The 26,832-nt window shown below is 55.4% G+C and overlaps 2 protein-coding genes across 5 annotated transcripts in view; one reads left to right on the top strand and one right to left on the bottom strand.

Moving 5' to 3' along the window:
- The window catches only part of SRRD (SRR1 domain containing), a gene marked incomplete at its 3' end in the record, with an annotated part of 7,162 nt that extends 5,295 nt beyond the window's left edge, over positions 1–1,867 (bottom strand). Inside the window, 2 exon segments of the mRNA XM_079151424.1 lie at positions 1,645–1,822; positions 1,825–1,867. Of these exon segments, the coding sequence (XP_079007550.1) occupies positions 1,645–1,822; positions 1,825–1,852 (206 nt within the window). The 5' untranslated portion in view covers positions 1,853–1,867.
- On the top strand, positions 224–26,832 carry HPS4 (HPS4 biogenesis of lysosomal organelles complex 3 subunit 2). 4 transcript variants are annotated; one of them, XM_079151329.1, is made up of 14 exons: positions 224–605; positions 3,470–3,926; positions 5,568–5,658; positions 7,644–7,787; positions 11,519–11,626; positions 12,002–12,118; positions 13,624–13,718; positions 15,164–15,236; positions 17,028–17,064; positions 17,732–17,828; positions 18,344–19,244; positions 24,134–24,266; positions 24,652–24,760; positions 26,597–26,832. In XM_079151329.1, the coding sequence occupies exons 2-14, from the start codon at positions 3,886–3,888 to the stop codon at positions 26,766–26,768; spliced, it is 2,118 nt and encodes a 705-aa protein (XP_079007455.1). In that variant the 5' UTR covers positions 224–605; positions 3,470–3,885; the 3' UTR covers positions 26,769–26,832. The 4 variants fall into 4 exon arrangements, with proteins under 4 accessions (XP_079007455.1, XP_079007454.1, XP_079007456.1 ...); XM_079151328.1 differs by lacking the exon at positions 224–605 and adding an exon at positions 1,820–1,956; XM_079151330.1 differs by lacking the exon at positions 224–605 and adding an exon at positions 1,909–2,049 and having other exon boundaries at positions 7,662–7,787.

The following is a 26,832-nucleotide window of genomic DNA, read 5'->3' as shown; positions in this document are numbered from 1 at the left end:
ACTGGATTGGAACCAACAAGTCATAGGCCAGAGACTATTTAGGGGCCTCAGAAAGGAGTGGACAGAATTGAAAAAACTCTGCCCAGGTTCCTCACCACAGGGAAAGCAGAGCTCTACTATACCCGGCAATGCTTGTCAACTGGCAAATGCATGCACACTCAGCAATGTAAAGCTCTGGGCCCTTGCCTTTCAAGACATGGGTTCTGGGAGAAGCAGGGAGCTCCTGGGGGATTCCGAAGAAACTGAGGAAATAACAGTGCACAGAGATATTGTTATGGTTTGGATATGAGGTGTCCCCCAAAAGCTCACCTAGGAGACAATACAAGGAGGTTCAGAGGAGAAATGATTGGGTTGTAAGAGCATTAACCCTATCAGTGATAGGGATTAACTAATAATTAAAGTGGTAGGGTGTGGCTGGAGGAGGTGGGAATTGGGGCGTGGCTTTAGAATATCTATTTGTATCTGGCCAGTGGAGTTTCTCTCTCTGCCTTCTGATCATCATGTGAGCTGCTTCCCTCTGCCACACTCTTATGCCATGACGTTCAGACTCACCTCCAGCCTAGAGGAATGGAGCCGGCCTTCTATGCAGTAAGATCTCAGAAACTGTGAGCCCTCAAACTTTTCCTTTTCTACAGTTGGTTCTGGTCGGGTCTTTTAGTTGTAGCATTGAAAACAGATATGGAAAAGCCCAGCTACTTGGGAGGCTGAGACAGGGCAACCTGGTGAGACCACTGTGTCTCACACACAAAGTTACTGGGAGCCCCCAGGTACATCAATTCTCATTTGCACCTTCAGAGATCTCAGAAAGAGTTGCTGCTTTTTTTCAGGCTCAACCATCTGGTCAACAGTTTCTATTCACAGGTAACCTCTGGTAGAAATTAACCTTCTACCCCTTATGATATCCCTTTAGATGCTGATCTGAATTACTGTTAAAACTGTTATTTATTGAGCCCTAATGGGACTACAAGTAAATAAAAATAAAAATACTAAACAGTGGGAGGTGGCATTTACTGAATACCTGCTGTGTGGGACACTACCTGTGTGCTTTCTTAAGTACGGGGCAGAGTATGGGGGGATCTGGGGTAGACTAAAAGTTCAGACTAATGGAGAGGGTGGAAGCACAGGTTTCCGAGTCACAACGACCTGAGTTTGAAAACCGGTTCCATACCTTACCCATGTCTCTTGCAGCTGCCAGCATCCTAGCACGCCTGTGACGTTCAACACTAACAACGGGCGCAGACTGCTGGCCCAGGTCTAGGCACATAGCAGCGCTTCCATGAACTAATGGAACTAATGATGGCAACCAAGCATTCGTACCATCCGAGCATTGGCCTGGAGCTTGCCACGTGCCAGGAAATGGTTTACCTCCACTAAATCACTGAATCCTCAAAGCAAACCCACGCAGGTCCTGTTTCCATCCCCAGCTCACAAAGGAGAAAGCCAAGGCCCGCGGCTGACACCGCAGTAAGAGGAGCGCGAGGCTCTTGCGCGCGCTTACGATGACCCAGGCCCGCAGCGGGCGCGTGGCCTGTGCTAAATCCTCACGAATAACCCTGGTCAGGCGCGCGGCACGTTCCCACCGTACAGATGGGGCGACCGAGGCTCGGGGTGGCGCCTCTGCGCGGGGATTCGGCCCGCACTCACTCGGCCGCCTGGAGCCGACGCAGCACAGCTCCGCTGTCCGCCTCGGGCTCTGCCTCCCGGCCGCCGGCCTCCGCCTCCCTCCGCCGCGGCCGCCTCGCCGCGGCCGAGCGCCTCTTCCGCGGGGCCGCCACCCGCCAGGGTTCCAGCGCCGCGGCCGCCGCCATTGGCTCTGACGTCACGGCCGCGCGGCGCGCCGCACCGACGTCATCAGCGCGCGCCGGCTCTTGGCCGGCGTCGGGGGGCGGCCGGCGGGAGGCGGGGCGGCCGGCGGGAGGCGGGGCGGCGCGTGATCTTGGCCTCTCCGCGGCGCGCGTAGGTACCGGGCAGGACTCACGGGTGCCCGGCCGCCGCCACTTTCCAGTTCCGAGTCCCGAACCTGGAGCCCCTGGCAGGCTGGCTATCCTGGTGGGTGGACGGGGCGTGGGGACTCCGCGGGGCGGGAGCCGCTCGACCCCCGCGCCTTCCTCCGCCGTTTCCCAGAGCCCAGCTCGGGGCGGGCACTTCGCAGAGCCTCGTGCGGTTCCGGATCGCCTCCTGAGCCCCGGGGCGCTGTGCCCGCCAGCTTCCAGGCCCTTCGCAGCCATTAGCGCCCCCTTCCCAGTTCCCCCGGCCCGCCGGGGCACTTCCTACAGTACCACCATCCCCCGGCCGTTCCGTCCACTTCTTGCAGCGTGAGGAGGGTCGTTGCCGCCACTTCCTCAGCCGCTCGTCTTTTCTGATCACACCCTGACGGACACCTTTCCCTGCCCCAGAACCTTCACAGGGCTCTTTGGGACCGTTCACAGATAAGACCATGGTCCTCAGTAGTGTACGGCCCAGTCCTCTGGGAACAAGGGGTATGGAGTTTGAGGCTGCTGTTCTTGGTTCCAGAAAATGAGATGCCTCCCCAGCAGGTGCCTACATAGGCTCTATAGTACGGAGTGAGTATGGCCCAATAGGGAGCCACTCCAAGAAGTCCAGCTAAATAAAGATGAGGTTCTACAGACCATCAGAGATGCACTGAAGTCCTCCCTAGTGACTTCTTTCTACCAGAGAGACCTTAGCAAACCTGTATTGGGTTCTTGCAGATGGCGGAACGGTGGCAAGTATTCGAGACCATGTCACTGAGGACATTAAACTTAGAGAAAGTATTTTTACAGCTACAGTTCTGAAGTGACCCAGGGGTTGTCACATGGCAGGATTAAACCATGTTTGGGGTTTTCTTGGAGAGAGTTGTCTGGACCAGTGAGTGGAATTTACTGGGAGGCAGATTTTTGGTTTGGTGAAAGGATACTTTTAATATTATAAACCCTCTGGCTCTGGAGGGGCTAAGCCAGAGGCTGTGGAGGGAGTTTTGGGTGGAGAGTAAGGGACACAGATTATCATAAGTGAAGCCAGGTCCCCTGTTGACTCTGAAATCCCACTGAGCTGTCTTTCTTTTGTGGGCGTTTGAAAGCTACTGAAGGGAAAGTTCTCTTTTTTGCATTTTGAAAAATTGCTCACCTCTGAGAGTCTTCATGTTCAAATTGCTTCGGGCTGTCACAGTGACAGTTCCTTAATTTGGTTTCCATTGTTACTACATTATTGGGACAACTGTTCTCAACACCAAGTGCTTTTTCATACTAAAAAGTCTCTTTTGTGAGGCTTGTGGTGTGTTGACCATAACTTTTGGAGAAATTAAGTTATTTATTTTGAAGTCTCTGCTAACACCCTCCCTTTTAATTTTAAAGTATAATTTCCACCATTGTAGAAAGCTCTTTCGAAACATACCGTTTATTTAACCCTGGCTGGGTCACATGCTCACTCGTGGGTTTCTGAAATAATCTGTTCCTTGTGTTTATTTCAGAGCCAAGGCACTGATGTATGGACTGGAAATTTCAGAGCATTTGAAAGAACTTTCAGGATGACTTTGAACTAGAAATTCATCAGAACACTGCCTCCGTCCAGCACGTGTGCTTCCTGGATTGGGGCTTGAAGGCATGTTACTGGACAGTGCCTGATGCTCATGGAACCGGACTGGTGGATTTGATTTCTCTTACTTTATTATAGTCTCCAAGTTCCAAAAGGTGAAGAGCTATTCGTGAAACCAAAGAGGCTACGAGGAAAGGAAGAAGCACTTTCATGCTGAATAAAAACTAAGAAGTGGCAGTCGTGATAGAAAACACTTAACCCTACCACACCCAGATTCACCGGACTGGGGAGCAAGAAGTGATACTGGAAAAAGAAACCCAAATAAAGAGGATGAGGCTGACGGAGAAGTAAATGGCCACCTCCACCTCCCCAGAGACAAAGTCAGCCCCTTGGTGAGTATCAGGGCCTGTAAGTTGCAACTTTCACCGTGTTTCCAGATAGATCTGGGTGAATTGAAAATCCCCAGCCATAGTGTCTTGATTTTATTAAGAAAAAAATTAAAATGTCTTTTTCCCTTGAGCAGCCGCGTGGAGCATGCAGGCCACTTCTCTCCAGAGCTACTGTTTTAACCTAGCCAGCCTGCCTCTTGCAGTGTTTGAGCGAGTCCAACATCTCTGGTAGACCGTAGAGAAGATTGTGCAGCCGGCTGTTGGGTGTGGTGCCCTTGGCTATGCAGAGGCGAGGTTGGGAATTTCATCATGAGAAGAGGTTTGTCCTGTCTAGCTCGTGGTCGTCTAGCTCCTGAAGGGTTTCTTGCTGAAACAGTTCCCTGCTCAACCCGCTATGAGCTAATAGAGCTAATACTTTTCCTATTCAGTTCAGCAGACATTACTGCAGAGGAGAAAGGACAAGACCTGGTTTAACTGGACTCAGCAGGACTGAGTGACCGATTCATTGAGTATGTGGAAATGAGGAGGAGCAGTTGAGAGTGGCGTTCAGGTTTTCTTTGGCATACCTGCAAAGGCAGTGGTGTTTTTCCTGGGAACGTGGGAGAAGCGGGGGACTGGACCAGGGCTTGGTGGTCCCTAACTTGGCCTTGAAACACAGGTCCTTCTTGATCTGGACTTGCCCTGCAGCTAGCTTCACCTCTAGCCCTAGAACTGCAGATGGGGCCAGGCTGGAAACACAAGTGGTGCTTGCCACCGGCCTGAGAGAGGGCACAGGTCCCTGTAGGAAGAGTGTAGATGGCTGAGTGGTCACATCTGTCCTGTTGCTATAGCCTGAAAATGTGCTTTTGGAGATTTAGAGGTAAAAGCAAGGCCCAGCCACTTGGGAGTTGGCTTTGTGGTCTTAAAGATGTAATCAGATAATGAGTATTATGTAATTATAATTACCCTGCCGAGTAGGCTGTAAGAGTCTTTAGGAAAGAGGAGGGTTAGGGAAACTCAGAAGAAAGGGTTCCTCGGGGCCAAGGGAGTCAGAAGGTTGATGAGGAAGCATGCCTTGAGGAGTCGCTGGAGCCTGGTCGTGTCTGGGTGGTAGAGAGGGCTCAGTGTTCCTCCGTGCACTCCCAAAGTCCCTTTCCTTTCCTCAGTGGCCTGCCTCGGACTTGCGCGTCTCCTGAGCAGGTGCCGGACACACTGTGTAAACCTCTCTTAGGTACATGCGTGCACTGCTGCTGGAAGGGCTGTTTCCAGGGCCATCGTGCTCAGCAGTGGCGAGGGGGGCAGCTGAGACTCCCCTAACACGTTATCAGAGCCTTAAAAGACAGTGCCGGCCACGTGGCTGCACTTTTAAGTTCAGTGTTGCAAACACGCTGTGGTCGTGGGCGCGCCGTCTTTCCTCCTGCTACTCATGTCTCTTTGGGCAGATGGTCTGGCGGCTGGATGGAGGTGTATTTTGAGTTTGCCTCTTCTGCACTTAAGGACTGGTTTTATCTATTTGTAGCTACTGGTTCTTTCTTCTCTGGGGCCAGCAGAAGGCTCAGACGCTGAGTAAGGAGCCCCGCTTGGGCTGGGACACAGGAGGCAGCCTTACCAGCTGCCGTTGCCACTGTGCGAAAGGAAACATGGCTCCCTCTGTTCTCTCACCAGGTGGAATTATTTTTTTCTTTATGATGGTTCCAAGGTAAAGGAGGAAGGAGATCCAACCCGAGCTGGCATTTGTTACTTTTACCCTTCTCAGGTAAGCCACACGGCGTCTTACCGCCCAGTGGGGCTCCTCTGGCCCCCAAGTGGAGACTTTTCATAAGTATAGGACTTAGCTTTCCCCAGCCAATGCAGGAAATGGACACCTTCCATCTTATTCTGTTTTGTTTTTCTGTTTTCTGTCTTATTCTTGATATACTGTTGCTTGTCCTGGTCTTAACATTCCCAGGCAACCAGTACTTTCCTCTTCTCTGTTAGCATCGTGATCTTTTTGTCTGCCTTCTCTGTCCCCAATTTATCGATCAGCTCATTTAAAAAAAAAAAAAATACAGAAAAGTAGACAGTATCAGGAACCCTCGTGCGCCATCTCCAGCATCAGTGATTGTCACCACTTCGCCGATTTTAAATGGCCTCACTTCTCCCGCCCTGTTATTAGCATTTTTCGCAGGAGCAGTTTGAAACAAATTCTAGACCTTAGTACCAAGTAACATCTCTACTCAAAAAGGACATCACTTTAAACATTATCGCACCTAACAAAAGGTCACCATGATTGGTAACAGTAATTCCTTAGTACGTCTAATGTTCTGACTATATCCACATTCTCTGTATTATCGTAGATGTCACTTAGTCTATTGGTCTTCATTCTCTCTTCCCTCCCTCCCTTCCCTCCCCCCATAATCAGAGTCCAGTCAGCAGCCACACCTTCTCTTCGGTTGACTTGCACTTGGAGCCTTTGCAGGACACTCCCCATTCACCACGCATCCGTTATTCCCCGGGCCACTGAGCTGCTGAGGAAGCCAGGCCCCTGTGCAGTAGCATGCTCGGATGGCCCGCGCTCTGGATTTGGCTGATGACGGTGGTGCCATTTCATAGTTCCTGTCCACTGTGCCTCCTTTAGATTACTAGTAAACCTGAGGGTCTGGGTTAGGTCAGCAGACGTCTTCACAGCTGTTGCGGACATGCCCTGTGGCGTCAGAACATCTGGCTGCCCTGTTAAGGGTAAGGCGGATTAGGAGATGCTGCGTGTGCGCTCATGTGATTTCCCTCTGACTCGGCTGGGCTCAGCCCAGGCTGCTCAGGCCCCTCAGCAGGGGATTTGAGTAGGAATGAAAGGCTTATGCTCCCGGCCCAGTGTGCACCTCCAGGCACAGCTGTGCACTGTCCTTTCGTGTTTACTAAGAGCTCTCTAACAGCTCAGCCACCCTGGCAGGGGCTAGCAAACTTTGTGGGTGTTTTTTTGTGGTATTGGGGATTGAACCCAGGGGCACTTTACCGCTGAGCAATATTCTTGACCCTTTTTAAAATTTTATTTTTAGATGACGTTTCTCTAAGTTGCCTAGGCTGGCCTTAAACTTGTGATCCTCTTGCCTCAGCCTCTGGCATTGCTGGGATGACATGTGTACACCACCACTCCTGTTTAGGGATTGTGGCAGATTTTGTAAAGGGGCTAACGGTACATGTCCTAAGGCTTTGGAAGCCACCCAAGGGCTTTGTCCTATATTCTTATTGTTATTTTTAAATTTTTTTTTGATCCCAGGACTTGAAGCCAGGAATACTCAACCACTGAGCCACATCCCCAGCCCTTTTTCTGTTTTATTGAGTGACAGGGCCTCACTAAGTTGCTTAGGTTGACTTTGAACTCCTGATCCTCCTGCCTCAGCCTCCCGAGCCGCTGGGATGACAGGTGTGCACCCATGCCCAGCTGTTGTTATTTTTACAACCCTTCAAAAATATAAAAGCCAGGCCGGGGCTGTGGCTCAGTGGTAGAGCACTTGCCTAGCATGAGGGAGGCACTGGGTTCCATCCTCAGCACCACATACAAATAAATAAAGAGAATAAAGGAATCGTGTCCATCTACAACTAAAATTATCAAACATAAATAAGTAAGTAGAAGCCACTGATGGCTTAAGGGCCCTGTGAACACAGACGGCCGGCAGGATGTGGCCCTGCCCTTGGCCCTACGGAGTGACCTGAGAGTGAAGAGTGCCGGCCTGCTATCTGGAATGTTCTCCTCTCTCACAGACCCTGCTCGACCAGCAGGAGCTGCTGTGTGGGCAGATCGCCGGCGTGGTCCGCTGCATCTCCGACCTCTCTGCCTCTCCTCCCACCCTCATCCGTCTTCGGAAGCTCAAGTTTGCCGTGAAGGTGGACGGAGATTACCTCTGGGTAAGTTTCTGCGGGCAGAGCCCCCTGCGGCCTGCGCTCCGGCCGGCTGCCTGTGGCTCTACAGCTGGACCCTCGCCCCCCCTTGCACTGGGTCCTGTCATCACCCTGGCTCCTGTGCCGTCTGCCCGCCCTCTGCTTGTTTAAGGCTTTGAGGTGAAGGGTCGCCCAAGTGTGGAGGCCGCTCCAACCCTAGAGGTATTATCTCCAGCATTGTTGTGAGAATTTTCCAGCATGCTGAACGGTGTGAATTTCACAGCGAATACTTGGATCCTGTTCTCCAGTCTTCTTACCGCTGCCTTATCACTTGTCTGTGTCTTCATCTGTTTATTTATGCTTTCCAAAGTGAGTTGCCTGCATTGGTATTCCGGCCATCTCAGCCACTTTACCGTGCTGTCACTAATAGCATCCGTAATATCATCCCGAAAGCACCTCCCCTTCCCTCTCTGGTTAATCCTGTCCCCTCCAACCCCAGCGGCCGTTGTTCTGAAGTTTTCCACCACAGAATAGTTTTGCCGTTTTCGAACATTGTAAGTGACGTAATACACTTAGCGTATCACTCATGGCTTCTGTCTTGCTGCCTACTGTCGTGGCTGTGTCAGGGCTGTTCCTCGGTCAGTACCCACTGCTGTGTGTTACTGAACCGTACTCCATGATCTCAACACCCCTCAGACTGTCTTATTCATTCTCTTTATCCTTGGACGAAAACGTTGCTACTTTGGGCCTTAATTGTCCCAAACGAGGCTCCTAGGAACCTTCTTTAGGTATCTTTCTGCAGACGTGCTCTCATATTGCTGATCATAGGGAAAGTATATATTGGATTTTATAAGAAACTGCCAGACCTTTTTCCAAAGTGGTTGTACCGTCTTACACTCTTGCCAGTAGGGACGTGGAGAATCCCACTTCTCCACACCCTCCCTGACACCGATGTCACTGTTCAGTCGTAGGCCTCCCTGCGTGCAGTGGACTCTCGTGGTTTTCAGGTGCTTTTCCGTGATGACTGGTGGCCTGGAGGTTCTTCCATGTGCTTGATGCTGTTTGTGTGTCTTCCTTTGTGAAGTGTCTGTTCAAAGAGCATGTCCATTTCTAAATGATTTTTAATTGAATTGTAGTTCTTCATATATCCTGGAGGCCAGTTCCTTATCAAATATATATTTTAAAAATATTTTCTCCCAGTTTGTAGTCTGCTATTCTCTTTTTTCCTTTCTTTTTTTTTCCTGGGGTTAGAGAGGGCAGGTACTGGGATTGAACCCACGGGCACTTTACTACTGAGCTACATTTCCAGCCCTGTTTACTGTTATTTAGAAACAGGGTCTCATCAAGTTGCTCAGGGCCTCGCTAAGTTGCTGAGGCTGCCTTTGAACTCATGAGTCTCCTGCCTCAGCCTCCTGAGCTGCTGGGATGACAGACGTTTGCCACTGCACCTGGTCCTCTGCCTGTTGGTTTTCTTTGATGAGCAGATGTTTTTAATCTTGTGCATTGTAACAGCAGCGCCAGAGCGCCTGTGCACACTGGGTCTGCGTCTGAGCCCGGGATTCGTCTCCACCGCCCGCATTTCCTCCGTCGTCTGCCAGCCTTGCCACCCTTCTGCCATGTCTCTGTGACGCGGCCCCAGCCTCCTCCTCAGCAGCATGTGGCTATTCCCGGCCTCTTGCTCCTTCATAAAAAATTTCACATCAGCTCATCAAGTTCAAACAAAACAAATGTGTAGGGATCTTAATTTAGAATTGCATCACCTGTAGATCAGTCTGGGGAGAACTGGCTTCTTTGCTGAATTTTTTTTTTCATTCCATTACCATAATGTATTCACTTACTTATTCTTCACTGTGTTTCAAAAAAAAATTTATCATTTTATCCATAAAGATCTTCTCTTGAGTGGTTTCTTGCTAGGTATTTCATATGTTTTTATTGCTATCATAAATGACATCTTTTATGAAGTTATATTTTCTAAGTGTTTATGGATTGTGTATAAAGATCAGTTTTTAAAATTGGTTTTGTATGAGGCAATCATTTCTAACTTACAAATACCTATAATAATTTAATACAGATTGGTTTTAGATTTTCCCTGCCTGTACTCTTATCATTTGCATAAGAATATTTAGTCTTCATAAAGAAATTTAGGTTTGTAGTCCAACTTGGATTATTTATGAGTAGTGTGGTAGAGGTCAGGGTTCACTTTTTCCCCATCTGGATATCCAGTTATTCCAGCACCACTGTGGAAAAAACTCTCCTGTTCCTGTTGAGTTCCTTGGGCTCCCTCGTAGATCAGGTGGCCATGGGGATACCCTGCGTTCTCTTCCATGGACGTCTTTGGAGATTCTATGCGCATACCACACTCTCGTGATTTCTATAGCTTTGTAATAAGTCCTGAAACCAGATCCATACACCTTCCTGTGATCAGCAGTATGAAAACACGCCCACAGAAGGATGCCTAGACCATTCCCAGGAGCCAGATTCTTTTTTTTGGTTCACTTTAGTTACACATGACCGTAGAGTGTATTTCGCCTTATCATGTAGAGCCTCATTCTTAATTGCCCCAAACTAGCGATGTTTTCATTCAGTGAAAAAAGAACGAATAGACAGATGGTGGCATGTTCAGACCATGGAGCACGGTTTAATAGTGCAAAGCAATGCACACTGGTAATGTGGCAGTCTTGATGACCCTCACAGGCAGTAAGCAGCATGACAGAAGCCACAAAGAGTGACAGAGTGGACATATCATGTCGCTCATCACATTCCAGAATAGGCAGAGCTGTTGTGTGGTGGAAAGTCTTCAGAACAAAGGCTGCTGGGGTGGAGGGAGGATAGAATCAACCAGAGCGGGGCGGAGGGGGGCTTGGGATGACAGTACCCTGCGGACTAGACTGACTCTCAGGAACTGCAGCGTTGGGTGGTTCAGATCGATTGGGTTTCCATTGTAGAATCAGCATGTTAGTTTGAAAGAGAAGCTGCTGGGTTATGATTGGACTTGCTCCTGACCCACTATCAGTTGGGGAGGAAGCAAGCACTTCCTGTGGGCCAGACTCTATCAACTCTCAAACACTTCCGGGAACAAAATGTCACACAGCTTGCATTCAGAGGGGATTTCTGTTTCTTCGTTTTGCGTTTTGGGGTGGCTTGCGTTTGTTTGAATTTCCGGTCATGCCCTCAGGACTGCTTCTGAGAGGCAGAATGATTGGGGCAAAGAACACGAACAGTTTTCAGGCCCTTTAACGTGTGGCAGGATCGCTCTGATGCAGGCGTTGATCTCAGAGGCCTGCGCACCCCTCAGCTTGAAGGGCTGGAACTGAGGAGCCAGTCAGCCCCGCCTGGACACACCTTGTCCAGCTGGAGACAGGCTGGCCATTCATGGGACAGTTTGAGTCTGTCCAGTGTTTGCACTGAGACCAGAGTTAGAATCCAATGTCCACACAGCAGCCCTCACAGGACGTGGGTCAGGAAAAGGTCTTAGAATCAACAGCAGGGAGGTGGCCCATCGAGTGGGCACTGAGGGGTGGGCACGTCCTGGGTGAGTGACCAGGAAGGAAGGAGGCATTTCAGGCCGGGCTGCTCAGACAGACAGACAAAAGGTTCTTGTTCTCCAGCAGCCAGCCGGCCGCAGTGCAGGGTGCGGGCTCCGGGCCCTAGGAGGTGGACCGCGGTGAGCCAGAGCAGTCGTGCTAGAGGCCTGGGTGCTGGGACTCGAGTGTGGCTGTAAGGCAACGGCAGCGCCGTCTCCGCCCTCCCTCCCGCAGGTGCTGGGCTGCGCCGTGGAGCTCCCCGATGTCAGCTGCACGCGGTTTCTGGATCAGCTCATCGGCTTCTTCCACTTTTACAACGGGCCTGTTTCCCTGGCTTATAAGGTACGAGCGTGGTGTTGAGCCACGTGCTCCTCTTCAGCAAGACCTGTGCCACCAGGAAGCAGGGCTCACTGACTGGGCCCGTTACTCTTCACACAGACACCGGGTGTCCGGTGGCCAGGTCAAGGGCCCTTGGAGCCCCCGCAGATGCCCATGTTCCCAAGTGCTTGTCACTTCTGCTCCTCCCTGGCATGGTCGGAAAGAGCAGGCCTGGCCTCTGCTTCCCCAGGCAGGGCCCTGGATGCGTAACCAGCAGGTTGCCGGGCGGAACGGGGAGTTGGAAATAGGCCCTCGCTCTGGCTGCGGTGAGCAGCGTTCATGGTGGGCCAGTCTGCCCCTCCAGATCTCAGCCAGTGACCTCAGACTGTTCTATTGCAGAGCCGTTCTCAGGAAGAGTTGAGCTCCCAGTGGAACACCTTCATCCAGCAGGTTCTGAGCAACACCAGCGATCTGCACAAGATATTCAATTCCCTCTGGAACTTGGACCGCACCAAAGTACCTTCCTGGTCCTCCTCGCTCACTTCGTATACTAGAGCAGAGCTTCTGGGCGCCATCTGAAAATGCTCCCCAGACACTGCTAGAGCGGTGGCTGGGTGCGCCTTCCCCGGGCGGGGCCGCGGGAAGCCCTGCATTTGGCCTGTGTGCTGCTACTCCAGCCGTGAGAGCGGCCAGCCACCTGCAGTCTCACTGCCCTCATCCGTGACGGGGGGTCCTGATCCCACCTCCACAGCTGCTTAGAGGGCACAGTGAGGCTGTGTCTCAAACGACAGCAGGAAATAGTAAAGGGAACAATACCAGGCCAGGTGTGGTGGTGCACGCCTGTAATTCTAGTGACTTAGGAGGCTGAGGCAGGAGGATTGCCAGTTCAAGGCCAGCCTCAGCCTCAGCAACTTAGCGAGGCCCTGTCTCAAAATAAAAAATAAAAATGGCTGGGAATGTGGCTAAGTACCCCTGGGTTCAATCCCTGACTCCCCCGACCCCACCCCAGCCTCCCGAAAAAGGAATAGCATCTTGCTGTTGCCTCGGAAGTGTCGACTCGGGAGTCACGGGTCCCTGTCTCCTTCCCTGTTGACATCATCTCGTGTTGTTATCCCGACCCCAAGAAGGCCGGTACCAGGATCTTAATGCGTCTGAGAGAGAGAGAGAGAGAGATGGGTGGTCTTGCCATTCTGCCTGTCCCGGGCGCTCAGTCAGCCCAGCTGCTCACGTGGCTGGCCTGGCCCCACGCTCCCCCTTGGGAATGGGCTGTCTGAGCCCGTGTCCCACACGGCCCCTCCTGGCCCCCGCTCTAGTGAGCGAGCTCTGAGCAGGTGTGGCTCTGACAGCTGCACCTGGGGAGGGGCTTTCCGGGGCTGCAGTCTCAGGCCAGGTAGACTGGACTCCTTTGGGGGGCCTGCTCTGGGGCCTGGCTCCATTCACAGCGGGCTCGACCAGTTGGCGGGCACTTGCAGAGGCTGGCCACCACGCAGGCAGGTGGCAGTTAGGAGGAGGCCGTGGGCTTCGCTGGATGTCCTTGACCAATGTCCATGCGTGTCTTGTAGTTTGGGAACTTCTGGGCAGTTGGCGCCCACGTGGAAGTGGCACTGAGCCCTGTTAGCCTTGGGAAGGCCGTGACAGGATTGCGTGATGGGCTCTGTTCGCTTGTCAGTCTGGCTGGCCACTTGCCTGGGGCTGGGCTGCAGAGGGGAGGGAGGCCAGGGTGGGTTTTGCCTGGCACCGTGGCTGCCTTTGAAGGGCGTGCTCTCTTTGGCTGCCGCCTGGTCTCCACCGTGGTAGCTAGGGTCTCCTGGGTGACCCACTTTGTCCTGTGCCAAGAGCAGTGTGCCATACTGGCTGCATCTCGCGGCTTCCACACACTGCCTTGTGCTGGGAATTTGGTGTGTGGTGGCGTCAGCAGTTGTGGGCGTGGAGAGCTAAAGGAGACCCGGGTGACGGATGTCACGGTGGGACACCGCCCGTCTGGTCTGCCTGCTCACGCGTGGCGTGCGTGTTGCCTGCAGGTGGAGCCCCTGCTGCTGCTGAAGGCTGCCCTCATCCTGCAGACCTGCCAGCGCTCGCCTCACGTCCTGGCTGGCTGCATCCTCTACGAAGGACTGTGAGTAACGCCACCGCTCCTCCACCCAGAGCTGACCGTCCCCAGGTCGTGGGCGGGGGCTCCGTCTGTGGCCAGCCCCTAGGGGCTAGGCCAGCAAACATGGGGTGGCCGAGGTTTGATGCCCTGCAGCGCCTCCGGGGCTCGGAAAGTGGGGATGAGCAAGGGTCCACGTGGTTCTCCACGTGGGCCAGGCCGCAGCAGTTGTCAGGGTGCAGAGCGCCAGCCCCGAGGACCCTGGTGGCCTAGCTCCGCGAGCAGCTGAACCCGCCTTTGCCCAGCTCCTTCCCGCCGCGTGGTCAGGTCTGCGCCCCCTGCTTCACGTGGCTGGAGGGCCTCTTCCTGAGCCCAAGGGCCTGAGCCACTCCACAGGGCCGTTTCCGGCCCCTCCTTCCAGAGGGGTGGGCAGGGCCTAGCGCCCCCTGCTGCCGAGAGGCTGCGTGGCCTGGAGTTCTGCAGACGCTGGAGCTCCGGAGCGGTGCTGGGCCTGGCAGGCTGGCGGTCCTGGCAAGTGGCTTGACCTCGGTTTCCTCTCGGAAATAGAGGCCCTCCGTGGGGCGTGGGATTAGCCAGCAGGACCAGCGTAGTCCCCAGTGCTGCCTCACCCCCTCCCCGCCCCCTTCTCAGCAGCGTGGCTCTGCTGTGGTGTGTGGGGCTCTTCAGCTCCCACAGGAACAGGAGGCTGAGGCAGGAGGATCAGAGTTCAAAGCCAGCCTCAGCAACTCAGTGAGGCCCTGTGTCCAAATAAAATACAAAACAGGGCTGGGGGTGTGGCCCTGTGGTGGAGTGCCCCTGAGTTCAATCCCCCCCCCCCCAGAAAAAGATGATCCTTTTCCTTTTCCTTTTGCATTTTGTATATATTTTAAATTATATCACTAAATGTACGGATATCTTGTTAAAAAATCCGCCAATAGAGAAGCAGCAAAGCACAGTGTCAAGCCCCCTCCTCCGTCCCCCACGAAGCCCACCTCTCGGTCAGCAGTAGCCGCACACAGACACGTGCATTGATTTTATTTCTGCTGTCTACCAAGGTAGGATCGGGGGTCCCTGGACTTCCTGTGTAATGCAGGGGTTGCTGTGGCAGGCCACCAGGTCCGCCTGCTCTTGGAAAGGCTGTAGGTTTTGTGTCCTGGCTGTGCCATGATCTGCATAGTGTCTCTTTTCCACAGATAATTGGGCCATTTCCTTGTGTTTCTGAACATATTTCTCATTTCCCTGTAATTAATGTCCTCATGCAGACGTCCTCCTCCTACAGTCCTGGTTCAGGCTCAGGTGTTTGAACTGTGGGTAGGAACCAGCAGCGTGCCTTCCCCTAGGCCTTCACTAATTGAACCTTCTGCCAGCCATGTCCCCAGGGTCCCCGACAGCGTGGGATGGTCGGCCTCGTTCAGATCCAGGGCTTTCCAGGGTGCTGCTCACAGTGCTCCTGTTCTGTGTCTGACCCCTAGGATTGTGAGCACCCAGCTGCAGCCCTCCCTCACGGCCAAGGTCCTGCTGCACCGGCCTGCACCTCAGGACCAGGTATGCTGAAGCCCACCTCCTGGCCAGAGCGCCTGGCCCCGAGCCTGAGGGACTGACCTTGAATGCCAGATGGGCCCAGGGTGGGGGGACTTGTCACACCGCATCCCTCTAGGGCCCCTCGTCTGTCAGCGTGGCCTTCCTCAAGAGAAGTCCCTGGAGAGGCAGAAAGGCCTTGCTTCCCCTGCCTGCCAGGCAAGGGCGGCTCCTTTCCTCTGCACCACGGGGAGTTCTTGAGTGTCGGACTCTCCCCCAGGACAGCCCTCTGTCAGAGCGAAGGCAGTTTCCAGGAGCACACTGTGGAAGATCGTCCTTAGAAGGACTAAGGAGGACACAGCTCTTCAAGTACTTTGTTTGGTGGGCATGTAACTGTCGCTAGTGAAGACGAGTCCTGCACAGTCCTCGAGAGCAGGGTGGCCATGGTCGCGCTCCGAGCTCACTGCCTCCGGCTCTGCCAGTTTTCTTCTAGTCCTTTTTTTGTGTTCCAGGGACTGAACGCAGGCTGCTTTGCCACTGAGGCACACCCAGCCCTATTTATTTACTTACATATATATTTCTGAGATGGGTTTTGCTAGGTTGCCTAGGCTGGCCTTGACGTCGTGACCCTCCTGCCCCAGCCTCCTGAGTTGCTGGGATTATCCTTGTGAAATCAGACTTCTAAAATGGGGGGCTCCCTCCAGGTGAAAAATCACAGGGTACCATGAGTGTCTGGGGTAGGGCTCGGCTCGCTCTGCACCAGGGACCAGACGCCTACTAATAAAGTTTTACTCAACCGTCAGCCGTCAGCCCTGCAGCAGAGCCAGATAGCTGTGAAGGAAGCCACGTGGCTCAGGAAGCTGAAAAGATGTGTCACCTCGCTCTGTACAGAAACGTGCTGAGTCCTGGTCTGAGGAGGGGAAATGATGGATTTGTCCTTGTCAGTTTACACTGGACAAGATTTCAGCTAGCCATTGAAAACGGCCAAAGTGGTTTAAAGACAAGAATTGCATGTTAGTGTTTCAGGTGGAAAAATCAAATTGTATATGTCTCAAAAGTATTTAACCCCAAGGACTTAAAAGAAAAAAACACTCAAATATGCTATTAGCATTATTCTTAAAGATGAGGGACTTTATGTGATTGTTTTAAAAAACTTAACACATGGCTCGTTGACCTAAAGCGAAAGCATGACTTTAAAATGACCAACAGAGAGAGCCACCCTGTCATTTCATAGTGAGTCACTTTGGCTAGAAGAGCAGTCTGTGTTTTGCTTTGGTTTTATCTCGTTTTGGTGGGTCCTTTTGGAACCTTCAGGTTGCGGGAAAGGTTTTGTTTTCTCTTGAGAATGTCCTTTAAGTTTCTGGCCTTGATTTTGAACCAGAATAAGCAGGAGCTCCCGGCTCTCCTTTCCAGAGAGAGTCCAGAGTCGCAGGACGTCTGCGTTTTGTTGTAGAGGACTTCCTGGGAATTGGCTATTGTGGCTGGGGCAGGCGTGGCTCTTTAGGATATGAATTCCCCAGAGGTGTCAAAGAACACAAGCCCTCACTTGTTATTCCCAGTGGGAAGCAGGGCTGGCAGTGTGCTGGAGCTGGGTGGGCGCTGCCTGGCAGCCTGAGTGGGCAGGTCCTGCCTCCGCCCAGCCGTGGCAGGAGCAGACAGCTTGGGGGAGCTTCTGCTCCATCTGCCGGGCTCTTGGCATGTGGCAGGAGCAGCTCCCTGGGCTTGGCCAGGTCCTGGAACAGATGGTGCGGTGCGTTCCTGACGGCCAGGTCCAGAGGGGCGCGGTGCCCGCGCTGACTGTGTGCGTGTTTGTTTCAGAGACTGCCTGCAGCAGGGGCCGCCCCGCAGGAAGCAGGTGAGTGCGCGGTGGCATTTGGGAATGGCACTCTAGTATGCTGCCTGTCACTGGACACACCGTGTAAAGGCCACCTGTCCCATGTGTTATTTCTCTGCTCGGAAGATTAGGAAAACAGGTCCGGTAGAGCCCGGGGAACAGTTAGTTCTGTGTCGAAAGCCTGATTGCCATGCTTGGGATTTTAGGCATGCCTCCAATCCCTGCATCCAGACCCTCCCAGCCCAGTGTTGAGACACCGTTTGTTCAGGTGCTAGGGGCTGGTGACAGGGAAAGGGCAAGGGAAATGGAGACTGCCAGAAAGCCCTTTGGCAGGACGCAGAGGTGTCCCCAAGAGGATTGGATTTAATTTTGACATCTACTTGAGGGCCGACCCCTTTGCAGTTGGAAGCATTTTCCTGGCATAGGCCTTTTTTAGGAAGGGCGCTGAACCTGCCTCTGTTTACGGTCCCCCTGGCCCACAGCTGCGAGTGACCTCATCTGCACAGGTTCCTTCCTCGCCGATCACAGGAATCGATCTGGAGTTTCGTGGCTTTTTTGTGGCCTGGGGATGCATTTCCAAGGCTGCTGTGCAAGCCCGGGTGAGGGTTGGATGCACAGCCCAGGGACAGTCCCTGCCTCAGTTTCCCTGCCCGGCAGAGCGCCCTCCCATGTTGCTTTGCAATTCCAGGAGCAGCTTTCCCGCCCCACGTCCTGATCACGCCTGTCTTCGTGACTGAGGCGGAAGCTGTGAGCCTCCGTGAGTTCCCAGCGGAGCGGGTGCCTGGGTAGGTGAGGCGCTCACAGGGGTTCCTCCTGCAGCACCCGGACAGACCTGCGCCTTCCCGTCCTTCCTCAACCCGCTGCTCCCTGCCCGCCCTGCAGGGCTCCCCCCGTAACCGCAGGGTGCTGGTCCGAGGTGGCGAGGCCTGGTTAAGATGGCAGTGGGTTCCAAGTCCCAGACCTCTTAGCAGGTGACTTTGGGCAAGCCCATTCCCTGCCTGAGCCCCAGCTTGTCCACCTGTCCAGTGGCCCCTGTGGTACTGTACGTACAGCTCCCAACGTCGGGCCTGACACACAGGAGACCCTCGGCGGCTCCTGCTCGGCCGCCGCCTGCAGTAGGTGCCTCACCATCACTGCGTGCAGCTCCCAGCCTGGGCGCGGCTCCTCTTTCTCCTGTGGTGGGTGCTGGTGGCCCTGCAGCTCTGCAGCCTCAGGTTCCCACCCCTCCCTGGGCTCCTTGGGGGCCAGTGCTTCCCCCTCCCCGTCGCCGTGCCCCCTCACGCCCGCTGCCTTCCCCCAGCTCTCCCACGCTGCCAGCACGACTCCAGGACGCCTCTGCCCAGCATGCTGCAAAGGGCAGGGGCACGGCCGCCCCGAAGGAACGTGCCACCAGGCATGCGGGATCTGCGACCTGGACACCATCGGCGGCTACAGAGCCTCCGAGCCCTGGCGGAGCGTGGCCAAGTGGCAGGCAGGAGAATGGGCACACGCCTGGCCGGGAGCTGGAGCCCCTTGGGTCTGCGGGAGCGCCCAGCCCGGTCCAGGGCCAGGGTCTTGGCCTCGGCTGCTCACGGCAGAAGGAGCCAGGCCCTCCCCGGGGAGAGCCGGACTTGTCTGAGGTCCGGACTCCAGGAGCTCAGGAAGAGGGCACGTTCCCAGGTCCTTTTGCTGTCCTACCTGAGCGTGCCCCGGGCGGCAGAGGTCCCTGTTGCGAGGGACCTGTGAGTGGTGCCAGCAGTGTGGAGCCCACCGTGCCAGAGGACACGGCCAACAGCAGCCGCTTTTCTCCTGCCCCGCCTGCCGCTGCCGAGAGGCTCGCCCAGAATGGAGACCTGGAACAGGGCGCGGACCTTCCCGCCACCAGCGGCCACACCCTGGCTCCTGGAGCAGACCCTCTCCCCAGAAGGACCAGCCGGCCCTGGCCTTCGCCTTGCTCAGATCCAGGGCACAAAGAGAGAGCGCTTCCCTGTGGGGAGCAGGGCGCGGCTCGGGGCGCCAACGGAGCCCACCGGAGCCTCGAGGCCCCTGGTTTGGAGTGTGGTTCAGACGCAGCGAACCCGCAGGGTGACAGGCCCCCTGCAGACAGAGCCCACGCGGGACTCGTCCAGATGAACCTCTACACCCACAGGGTCAAGGGGCTGCTGCTGTCCCTGCTGGCCGAGGAGTCGCTGCTCGGAGACAGCGCGGCCATCGAGGAGGTGGTGAGTGTTTCCCGGGCCCCCCCCTTCCCTCCCTCTTCCTTCCCTGCCTCCTAGAAATACAGACAGGACAGGCCGCTCCTCCTCTAGGGTCTTCTGGGGGAGTGGGAGGGAGCGTGCACAGCGCCTGTGGCTACAGACCTCCAGGTGTGGCTTCTCTTCCGCTTCCGCTCCCTCTAGTTTCAGAGTGGCTGGAGCCCGACTGGCTCTCAGGCTGGGTGCTGCTGCCCACAAGCTCCTGCCCCCCCAGCCTCTGCTTCCTCGTCAGAAGCCCTGGGGCAGCGCTAGGCCCGGAAGCAGTGAGATGGTGCAGGCAGGGACTGCACGGCCACTGTGCCACCCCTGCGTGTTTCCTAGCTGGGCAGGTGGAGTGTGCTCTGCGGTGTGCACTGCCTGCGAGTCCCCTAGAAACCTGCTGCGTTCTTGCCACGGGCCCATTGCATGGCAGTGACCCACTGCCCCTTCCTAGAGTCCTGACTGGCTCTGGAGGGTTCTTCCTCAGCATCGCATCCTCCACACTCAGCCGTGAACTGACCTTCTCTCGGGCCTGGGCCCACGCTGGAGATTCGGTTGCTATGGTAACAGCCTTGCTTTGGTTGGCCGGGAAAGTGTAGCAGGAAGAACAGCAGGTTGAAATTGCTGCAGGGCAGTGGCGTCCTGGGGTTTGCTTGTTTTTATTCTTAAATCTATATTATTCCAAGCCCATCTCATTAACATGCAGGGCTTGTGACCCTCCACAAATGAGCAAGTCACCTTGGAGGTGGAGGACAGGAGGAGGGAGGCTGCACGAACTGCCAGCAAGAGCCTGCTCCTCTAGAGCTGCCTGGCTCGTCTGGCGCCTCTCCTCAGACCCCAGAGCCGAGGCCTATGTGCGTCACGTACCCACGTTCCCGTAGCTCCGAGTGACAGCAGGGAGACTGTGGCCATAGCCTTACCCCACTCCCTGCTCTGGTGCTCGTGGGCTGTTCTGCCAGTACCAGGCCTTAAGAGTGTGATTTTGAAGGCCTGGTATTTGGGTGCAATAGAATAGGTATCTCTCTCTCTACTCGCCCACCCCAGAGCAAAAAGCAGCCCAGGCTGCTGTGGGGGTGCCCTGCCCTCACCGTGGCTGAGCACCGCTCCGCCTGATTTCAGCCAGGCTCCCGTCTCGCCAGTAAGAACGTGGCCTGGTTGAGAGAGGCCTCGTGGCCAGAGGCGGCTCCAGAGCTCCTGCTGGCTTTTTGTTCCTTATCCCAGCCTCTCTGTCTCCAGACCCATCTGCCCTGGCCCTGACAGGTGGGGTGGTGAAGAAAGGGGGTGAGGCCCTGCCTCTGGCTCTCACTGCGTGGACACTCAGCCATGCACCCTGTTAGGACAGCAGACTCCACGAGTGTGCCGTGCGCCTGAAGGAGGGTTGGTGCTGGCCGGGCCCCAGGAATGGACCGGTTTATAAAGAGGCAAAGCTCGTGTTTCCTCAAGAGGAGGGTGGCTGGCTGTCCAGCCTGGTGGTTTGAGACTGGCTTTGTCAGAGAACCGATGTCTCCTTTGGAATTGGCGAGATCTCTGTTGCCTTGTGGTCCCAGGCCTGCAGAGAAGATCTGTGGCCTGATTTCCCTGCAGCCCTCTGCTGCCTTCTGGAAGGCCAGAACCCTGCAGGATGGGCTGGTTCAGGCCAGATGGGGTAGGGAGTGAGCGCACCCCCTTTGAAAGTGCTCCTCGCTTATGTCACATGCCACTAAGGTGCCTTTGTGTCATTTTGCCCGCCAGTCTTGTGGTGAGTCAGTTTTGAGCTCTCCAGGTTTGCAGGGGTGGGAGCTAGGAGCCATGGAAGAGCCACCAGCAGCTGGGCTTGGGGGCTTCAGAGCAACAGAGTGGGCTTCCGCCAGGGGGCAGCACAGAGCCACCGTTGCCACAGGTTCCCACTCAGAACCAAGGGTAATCTCACTGACCTTCAGATGCAGGGATCACATAAATTATTCATTGCTCCATTAGAACAGTGAGCTGTCTGCTACAGCAGATGAGCTGGCAGCCGGCTGAGTTTTCATGAACTACCTCATGGAAAAGCACACCTCTCCCCTGCAGAGAGGAGACCCGTGCTTCTCCACGACCTCCCAGGCCGTGCGCTGCTGCTTCCGGTGGCACCGTGTGCACCGACAGCCGGCCTCTTTGCCCTGGTGTGCACTGGAAGTCAGAGCGTCCAGGAGTTGCCAGCTCTCTGTCTCCCAGGTCTGCTTTGAGGGCCACTTTACAGATCAGGGATTGGGGAACTTTACAGAAAGAGCCAGAAAACAGGTATTTCCAGCTTTCCACAGCTCTTCAGCTGTGCTGCGTAGCATAAAAGCAGCCTTCAGCCAGGGTGGCACACGCCTGTCATCCCAGCAGCTCGGGAGGCTGAGGCAGGGGCATCACGCATTCAAAGCCAGCCTCAGCAACAGTGAGACCCTGAGCAACTCAGTGAGACCCTGTCTCTAAATAAATACAAAATAGGGCTGGGGAGGTTGGGCCGTGGTTGAGTACCCCTAGAGTTCAATCCCTGGTACAAAAAAAAGCAGCTGTAGACCACGTGTGAACAAAGGGTGTGGCCGTGTGCCAGGGATTCTGAGTCTGGACATGGGAACTTCATACTGTTTCCGTGCATAGTATTACTCAGGTGACTTTTTCCCCAACTGCATAAAAACAGAAAAACCATTCTTGGCTCAATGTGCAGCAGGTGGGGATGGATTTAGTTCAGAAACCAGTTTGTTGACTGCTGTTATGTGCGAGAGCACTTAATTACCTGTAAAGAATTGTCCGCATGTCCTGTGTCGTGACATCTTTTGGTTAACTGTGCACAGTCCAGTGGTTTTATCTTGAGTACAAGTTAGAAGATTCTGGAAGCAGAGCTCTGGGCCTGTAAGGAAAACAGGTTTTGGCCTGGCTCACTTTTCCGTTGTCCCTTCCCCTGCGTACCAACTCAAGTTAGGAGGGATGGCCGTTGGCAGTTTCCTAGGGTCCAGAAACTTCCAGCAAGGCTGTGGTTTCCGCTCCTGGAGAGTGCTTGTAGGTGCCCATGCGTGCACACACCTGTTCGCATGTGAGGCTCCTTGGCACTCAGAGTTGAGCATGAGAGGCTGCCCCCGTGTTTCTGCGCACACGTCCTCTTGTTGTGCCCCACACCTCAGCTAAAGCAGGGAGCACAGAAGGAACGCGGCTGGCAGTGGCCGTGCTCACATGTCCACCTAGTCGGCGTCTGCTGAGCACCTGCCTGGAGCCAGGCTGTCTCCTGGGCAGTGGATGCCAAGATGCGTGTGCGAGATGGTGCACAGCACGTGGCTTCCTAAGACATTCGAGTCGGAACCCCGGTGCACAAGCAAGACGGCGTTGCTCCGGCGGCATGCATTTGCAGCTCTGCTTTTTACGTGCACCCGGTTTTCTGTTGAATGGTCTGTCGGCAAGTCATCTGTACACAGAGAACTCCCACTTCTCGTTCATTCTTTTCAGTTAGGGGTTCATTCTTTTGAACCCAGTGTGCTCTACCACTGAGCCACATCCCCAGCCCCACTTAAGTTTTCAATGTGGGGACAACGTTTCACTAAGCCACCTAGCCTCAGGCCTCACCCTTTGCTGGGATGGCAGGTATGCGCCACCGTCCTGCTGGATCCCGCTTCTTTGAGGGTCGTGTTCGCTTTCTTGACTGTAAAAGATGCACTTTAGGGCTTACAAAGGACCTTGTCTGTGTCCTCTCTCTAACGCCTCCAGCAGTCAAGTGGTATTCCCATTTTGCACATGAAAAGCAAATGGAGCTCAGCAAATTCAGTGGCTTGCTCTGGTCATCTGGCTAGCGGGAGGCCAAGCTGGGGTGTCCTTTGCCTGGGAACTGCCTGATGCTCAGAGTTGTGGCCACCTTGTGGCTGAAGCAGCCCCAGGAGGTCCATTTCAGCTGAGCCTGTCAAGAAATGACGGATGTACTGGGTCTACCCTGAGTGGAACTTAAAGGGCGCCACACAGCGCTTAGAAAGATGAGGAAGCAGCTCATGCCGCGGCGTTCGGTGACCAGATTAGCCACAGGTACTCTTTAGGGTTTGATCCCATAACTGTTTTATTAAGAATGATTAACAGGGTGTGGTGGCACACGCCTGTAATCTCAATTGCTCTGGAGGCTGAGGCAGGAGGATCATGGGTTCAAAGCCAGCCTCAGCAACTTAGCAAGACTCTAAGCAACTCAGCGAGACCCTGTCTCTAAATACAAAAAAGGGCTGGGGATGTGGCAGTGGTAAAAAGCACCCCTGGGTCCAATCCCCAGTACCAAAAAAAACAGAGCGAGTGAGGACACGGTGCTTCAGTGTCCCAACTGCATTTGCGTATTACTTACTTGTCTGCTGGGAGTTTGAAGACCTGGCTTGGCCTCCCCTCCCGGGGGCCTTCCTCTGAACTACCGCGCTCAGGAAGCCCTGGGACCACACCACCCTGTCCTTCTGGAACAGCACATTCTGGAGGCACCAGAGGTTAACTCACGGTGTCTGTTGTGGGACTCCACCTGGCCGGGTGAGGGCCCCTGCTGGATGGCCCCAGGCTGTCACAGCAGCGAAAGGGACCCTGGGAGCCACGGAGACGTGCCAGGGCGTCCGGGCTGTTTCGTCGTGGTGGGATCATGAGCGGTTTCCTCTGCTGTTTTTCCTCCCTTTTACATTTCCTCTTCTGCTCATCCTTACTTTCCTGCGTTTCTACGATGCGACCCCTTGAAACGTCAGAGTGGAAGGTGCGAGTGCCTCCTTAAAAGCAGACGTGCTGCTCCGAGTCCCTTTTGGCCAAATCAAGTGGCCACTGAGCACTTCAGCGAGAGTATTTTTAAACTCAGTCCAGGGCACACAGAAGGCCTTTGGGGGGCTGCCGAGGGGGTCGCTCCAGCCCATGGCCCTCTCCCGCCCCTGCAGTACCGCAGCAGCCTGGCGTCCCTGAACGGGCTGGAGGTGCACCTGAAGGAGACGCTCCCGGGGGACGAGGCGGGCCCGGCCAGCAGCACGTACAACTTCACGCACTACGACCGCGTCCAGAGCGTGCTCACCGGTAAGGGGCGCCTGGGCGGGTGGCTGGGCGGGGGTCTCCTGGGACCAGCAGCTTCTCCCACCAGCCGGCCCCACCGAGTGCCAGATTCACCTGGCAAACACGTCTTCTCTTGTTGGTCTTTTTTTTTGGGGGGGGGGTTCCCCACATCTTAAGAGAAGGTCACACGTGTGCAGGCGTCTCTGAGGAGGTCTGCTCAGAATTTTGCCATCCGTGCGTAGGCGCCGGGTGTGGCTCTGAGGGCAGCAGTGGGCCTGGCCCCCTGTGCCCGGCTCTCCACACTCCCGCACGCCACGGCCCTGAGCCCCGCTCCGCCCATGTCCAGCGCAGGACTTCGGGAGGTGGGAGGAGGGGTCTGCTCTTCACCACCTGTGTCCTCTCCTGAAAGCGAACCTGCCGCAGGTGGCCACCGCCCAGGACCGCCGCTTCCTGCAGGCCGTCAGCCTGATGCACTCCGATTTTGCCCGGCTGCCCGCGCTGTACGAGATGACAGCCAGGTGAGCCCACGGCCCTGCCAGCCCGCAGCTCCTCTCCCCAGGCTGCTCCCTCAAGGCCTCCCTTCACCTGCTCTAGCCCCGTGGCAGGGCTTCCTGGGTCCCTCCCTGCCCCGGTGCTGTGCCCATTCCTGAGGAAGGAGACTGGCTGTCTCCTTGAAAACAACGATAAAACCATGGGGACTTGGGACTTTGCAGAGGCCCCTGGCGTGCACCCTCCCTCTGCCGTGACCCCGTTCCTTGGTGTGTTTCTCCACTTTCCGCTCTTGGTTCTCACTCTCTGTATGTAGTATAGGTGGCGGGTCTTCTTATTTTAATTCCGTATTCTAGGAAGCAGGGTCCTGCCAGCGTGGCGTTTCTGGGTGGCTTTTCTCATCGCGGCAGGTCTTGAGTACGTCCCTGCTGGTAGACAGCTGTCAGTCGTGATTTGCAGCGTGGAGCCAACCTCATTCTGTGTCCTTCCTTCCCGCTTCTCTTACGAAACTGTCAGCAGGAAGTAAGGCCCGTTGGTGGGTCAGAGCGAGGTGCCCTTGAGTGATTGGGGTCAGTCATTCTTTCTGCCTTTCTGTGTGTGTGGTACTGGGTTTGAACCCAGGGTGCTCTACCACTGAGCTACACCCCAGTTTTTAAATTTTTTTTTTATTTTTAAAACTTCAAACGGTCTTGCCAAGTTGCTGGTCTCACTAAATTACGGAGGCTGGCCTTGAGCTCACAATCCTCCTGCCTCGGCCTCCCAAACTGCTGGGATCACCGGGGTGCGCCACCGTGAGGGCTTTTTCGTCCCTGTTTTGCAGATGAGGAAGCTGAAGCACAAACAGGATCTGCCACTTGTCCCAGGGTCACTTTCTTTTTTCTGCGGCAGGGCTGGGATTTGAACTCAGGCCCCTGTGACTCTGAGGTGCATCTTTGTTCCCTGCAGGTTTTAGCTGGGGGGTAGTGTGGGCAGGTGGGCTCTGGGCTCACCGAGGCACAGGGTCCTTGGCAGGGATGAGGTAACACTGTCACCTGCCTCGCTTGAGTGCCAGGTATTTCCGCTGCCTGGTGCTTTCCGGCCAGTGTTTCTGTCTGCCCCTCACGCCGTGTCTTCCCGATGCGGTTCAGGGGCGCCCTGGGCCGGCAACCTGGGTGTGATCTGCGTCTGCAGTCAGTGGCTGGGACCTGCTGGTGCTGGGGTGTGATGTTTCGTGGGAGGTGGTGACAAGTCGAATGTCAGCATCTGCTCCACCAGCCACTGGGTGGCTCAGCATTTCACCTGCCTTGGAGCCAAGAGGCCTCGGCCCTGGGAAAGGTGGCCGGCACTTGCTGGGAGGTGGTCTCCGTGTAATGGGGGCAGCAGCGCACGTCCAAGCACTGTCCAGGCCCTGTCCACGTGCAGGAAGTTCACGTTCCCGTTCCCACTGTTGATCTTAAGCCCCTCAGTGAGGGGGCCTTGTCCTGGGTACACGCGAGAGGTGGACCCTGGTAGCCAGGGCGCAGAGCCAGGCAGCAGCAGGCTGCCTCGAACCTGCCAGGCCCGGCTCAGGGCTCAGGGCTGCCACAGGGCTGGTCCTGGGCTTGCGTCACACCCAGCAGGACGCCATGCCCGCCCCTCCTTACTGGAAGGAGCCCTTGGGGAGCGAGCCCTGGGAGTCCCGAGCCTCCCTCATGATGGATGGGGGAAACGGAGGCCAGTGGGGAGACGGGAGGAAGCAGGAGCCAGGCGGTCACCCCGTGGGGCCTGCTTTGCGCCCCGGCCTCTGACTCTGAGGCCTGTGACTCAAGTAACAAATGGAGTCCCGAGTCCCGGCAGGTGACCGTGCATCCTCCTGTGGGCTGAGGGGCTGTGTCCTCGTCCCCCAGGAACGCCTCCACGGCCGTGTTCGCCTGCTGCAACCCCGCCCAGGAGACGTACTTCCAGCCGCTGGCCCCCGCAGCCCGCAGCTCCGGCTTCCCCAGCCCCGAGGACAGCGCCTTTGGCCTCCCCGGCAAAGCCAGGCAGAAGCTGCTGAAGCACGGGGTGAACTTGCTGTGAACTGTCCTCAGCGCCGGGTGCGTGGTCAGCAGCAGCCAGGGAAGCTCTGCCTTCTCAGCGGGAG

This window comes from Sciurus vulgaris (genome assembly GCF_902686455.1).
Source record: "Sciurus vulgaris genome assembly, chromosome: 8".
Taxonomy (NCBI): Eukaryota; Metazoa; Chordata; class Mammalia; order Rodentia; family Sciuridae; genus Sciurus; species Sciurus vulgaris.
The sequence above is the reverse complement of the archived record's forward strand: the minus strand, read 5'-3'. Positions and strand labels throughout refer to the sequence as shown.

Coding starts and splice junctions, on each gene's coding strand:
- HPS4 (XM_079151329.1), top strand. CDS start 3,886: ATGGCCACCTCCACCTCCCCAGAGACAAAGTCAGCCCCTTG. Junction 3,927..5,567: donor GAGACAAAGTCAGCCCCTTG/GTGAGTATCAGG, acceptor TTCTCTCACCAG/GTGGAATTATTTTTTTCTTT. Junction 17,829..18,343: donor CCAGCGGAGCGGGTGCCTGG/GTAGGTGAGGCG, acceptor GCCTTCCCCCAG/CTCTCCCACGCTGCCAGCAC.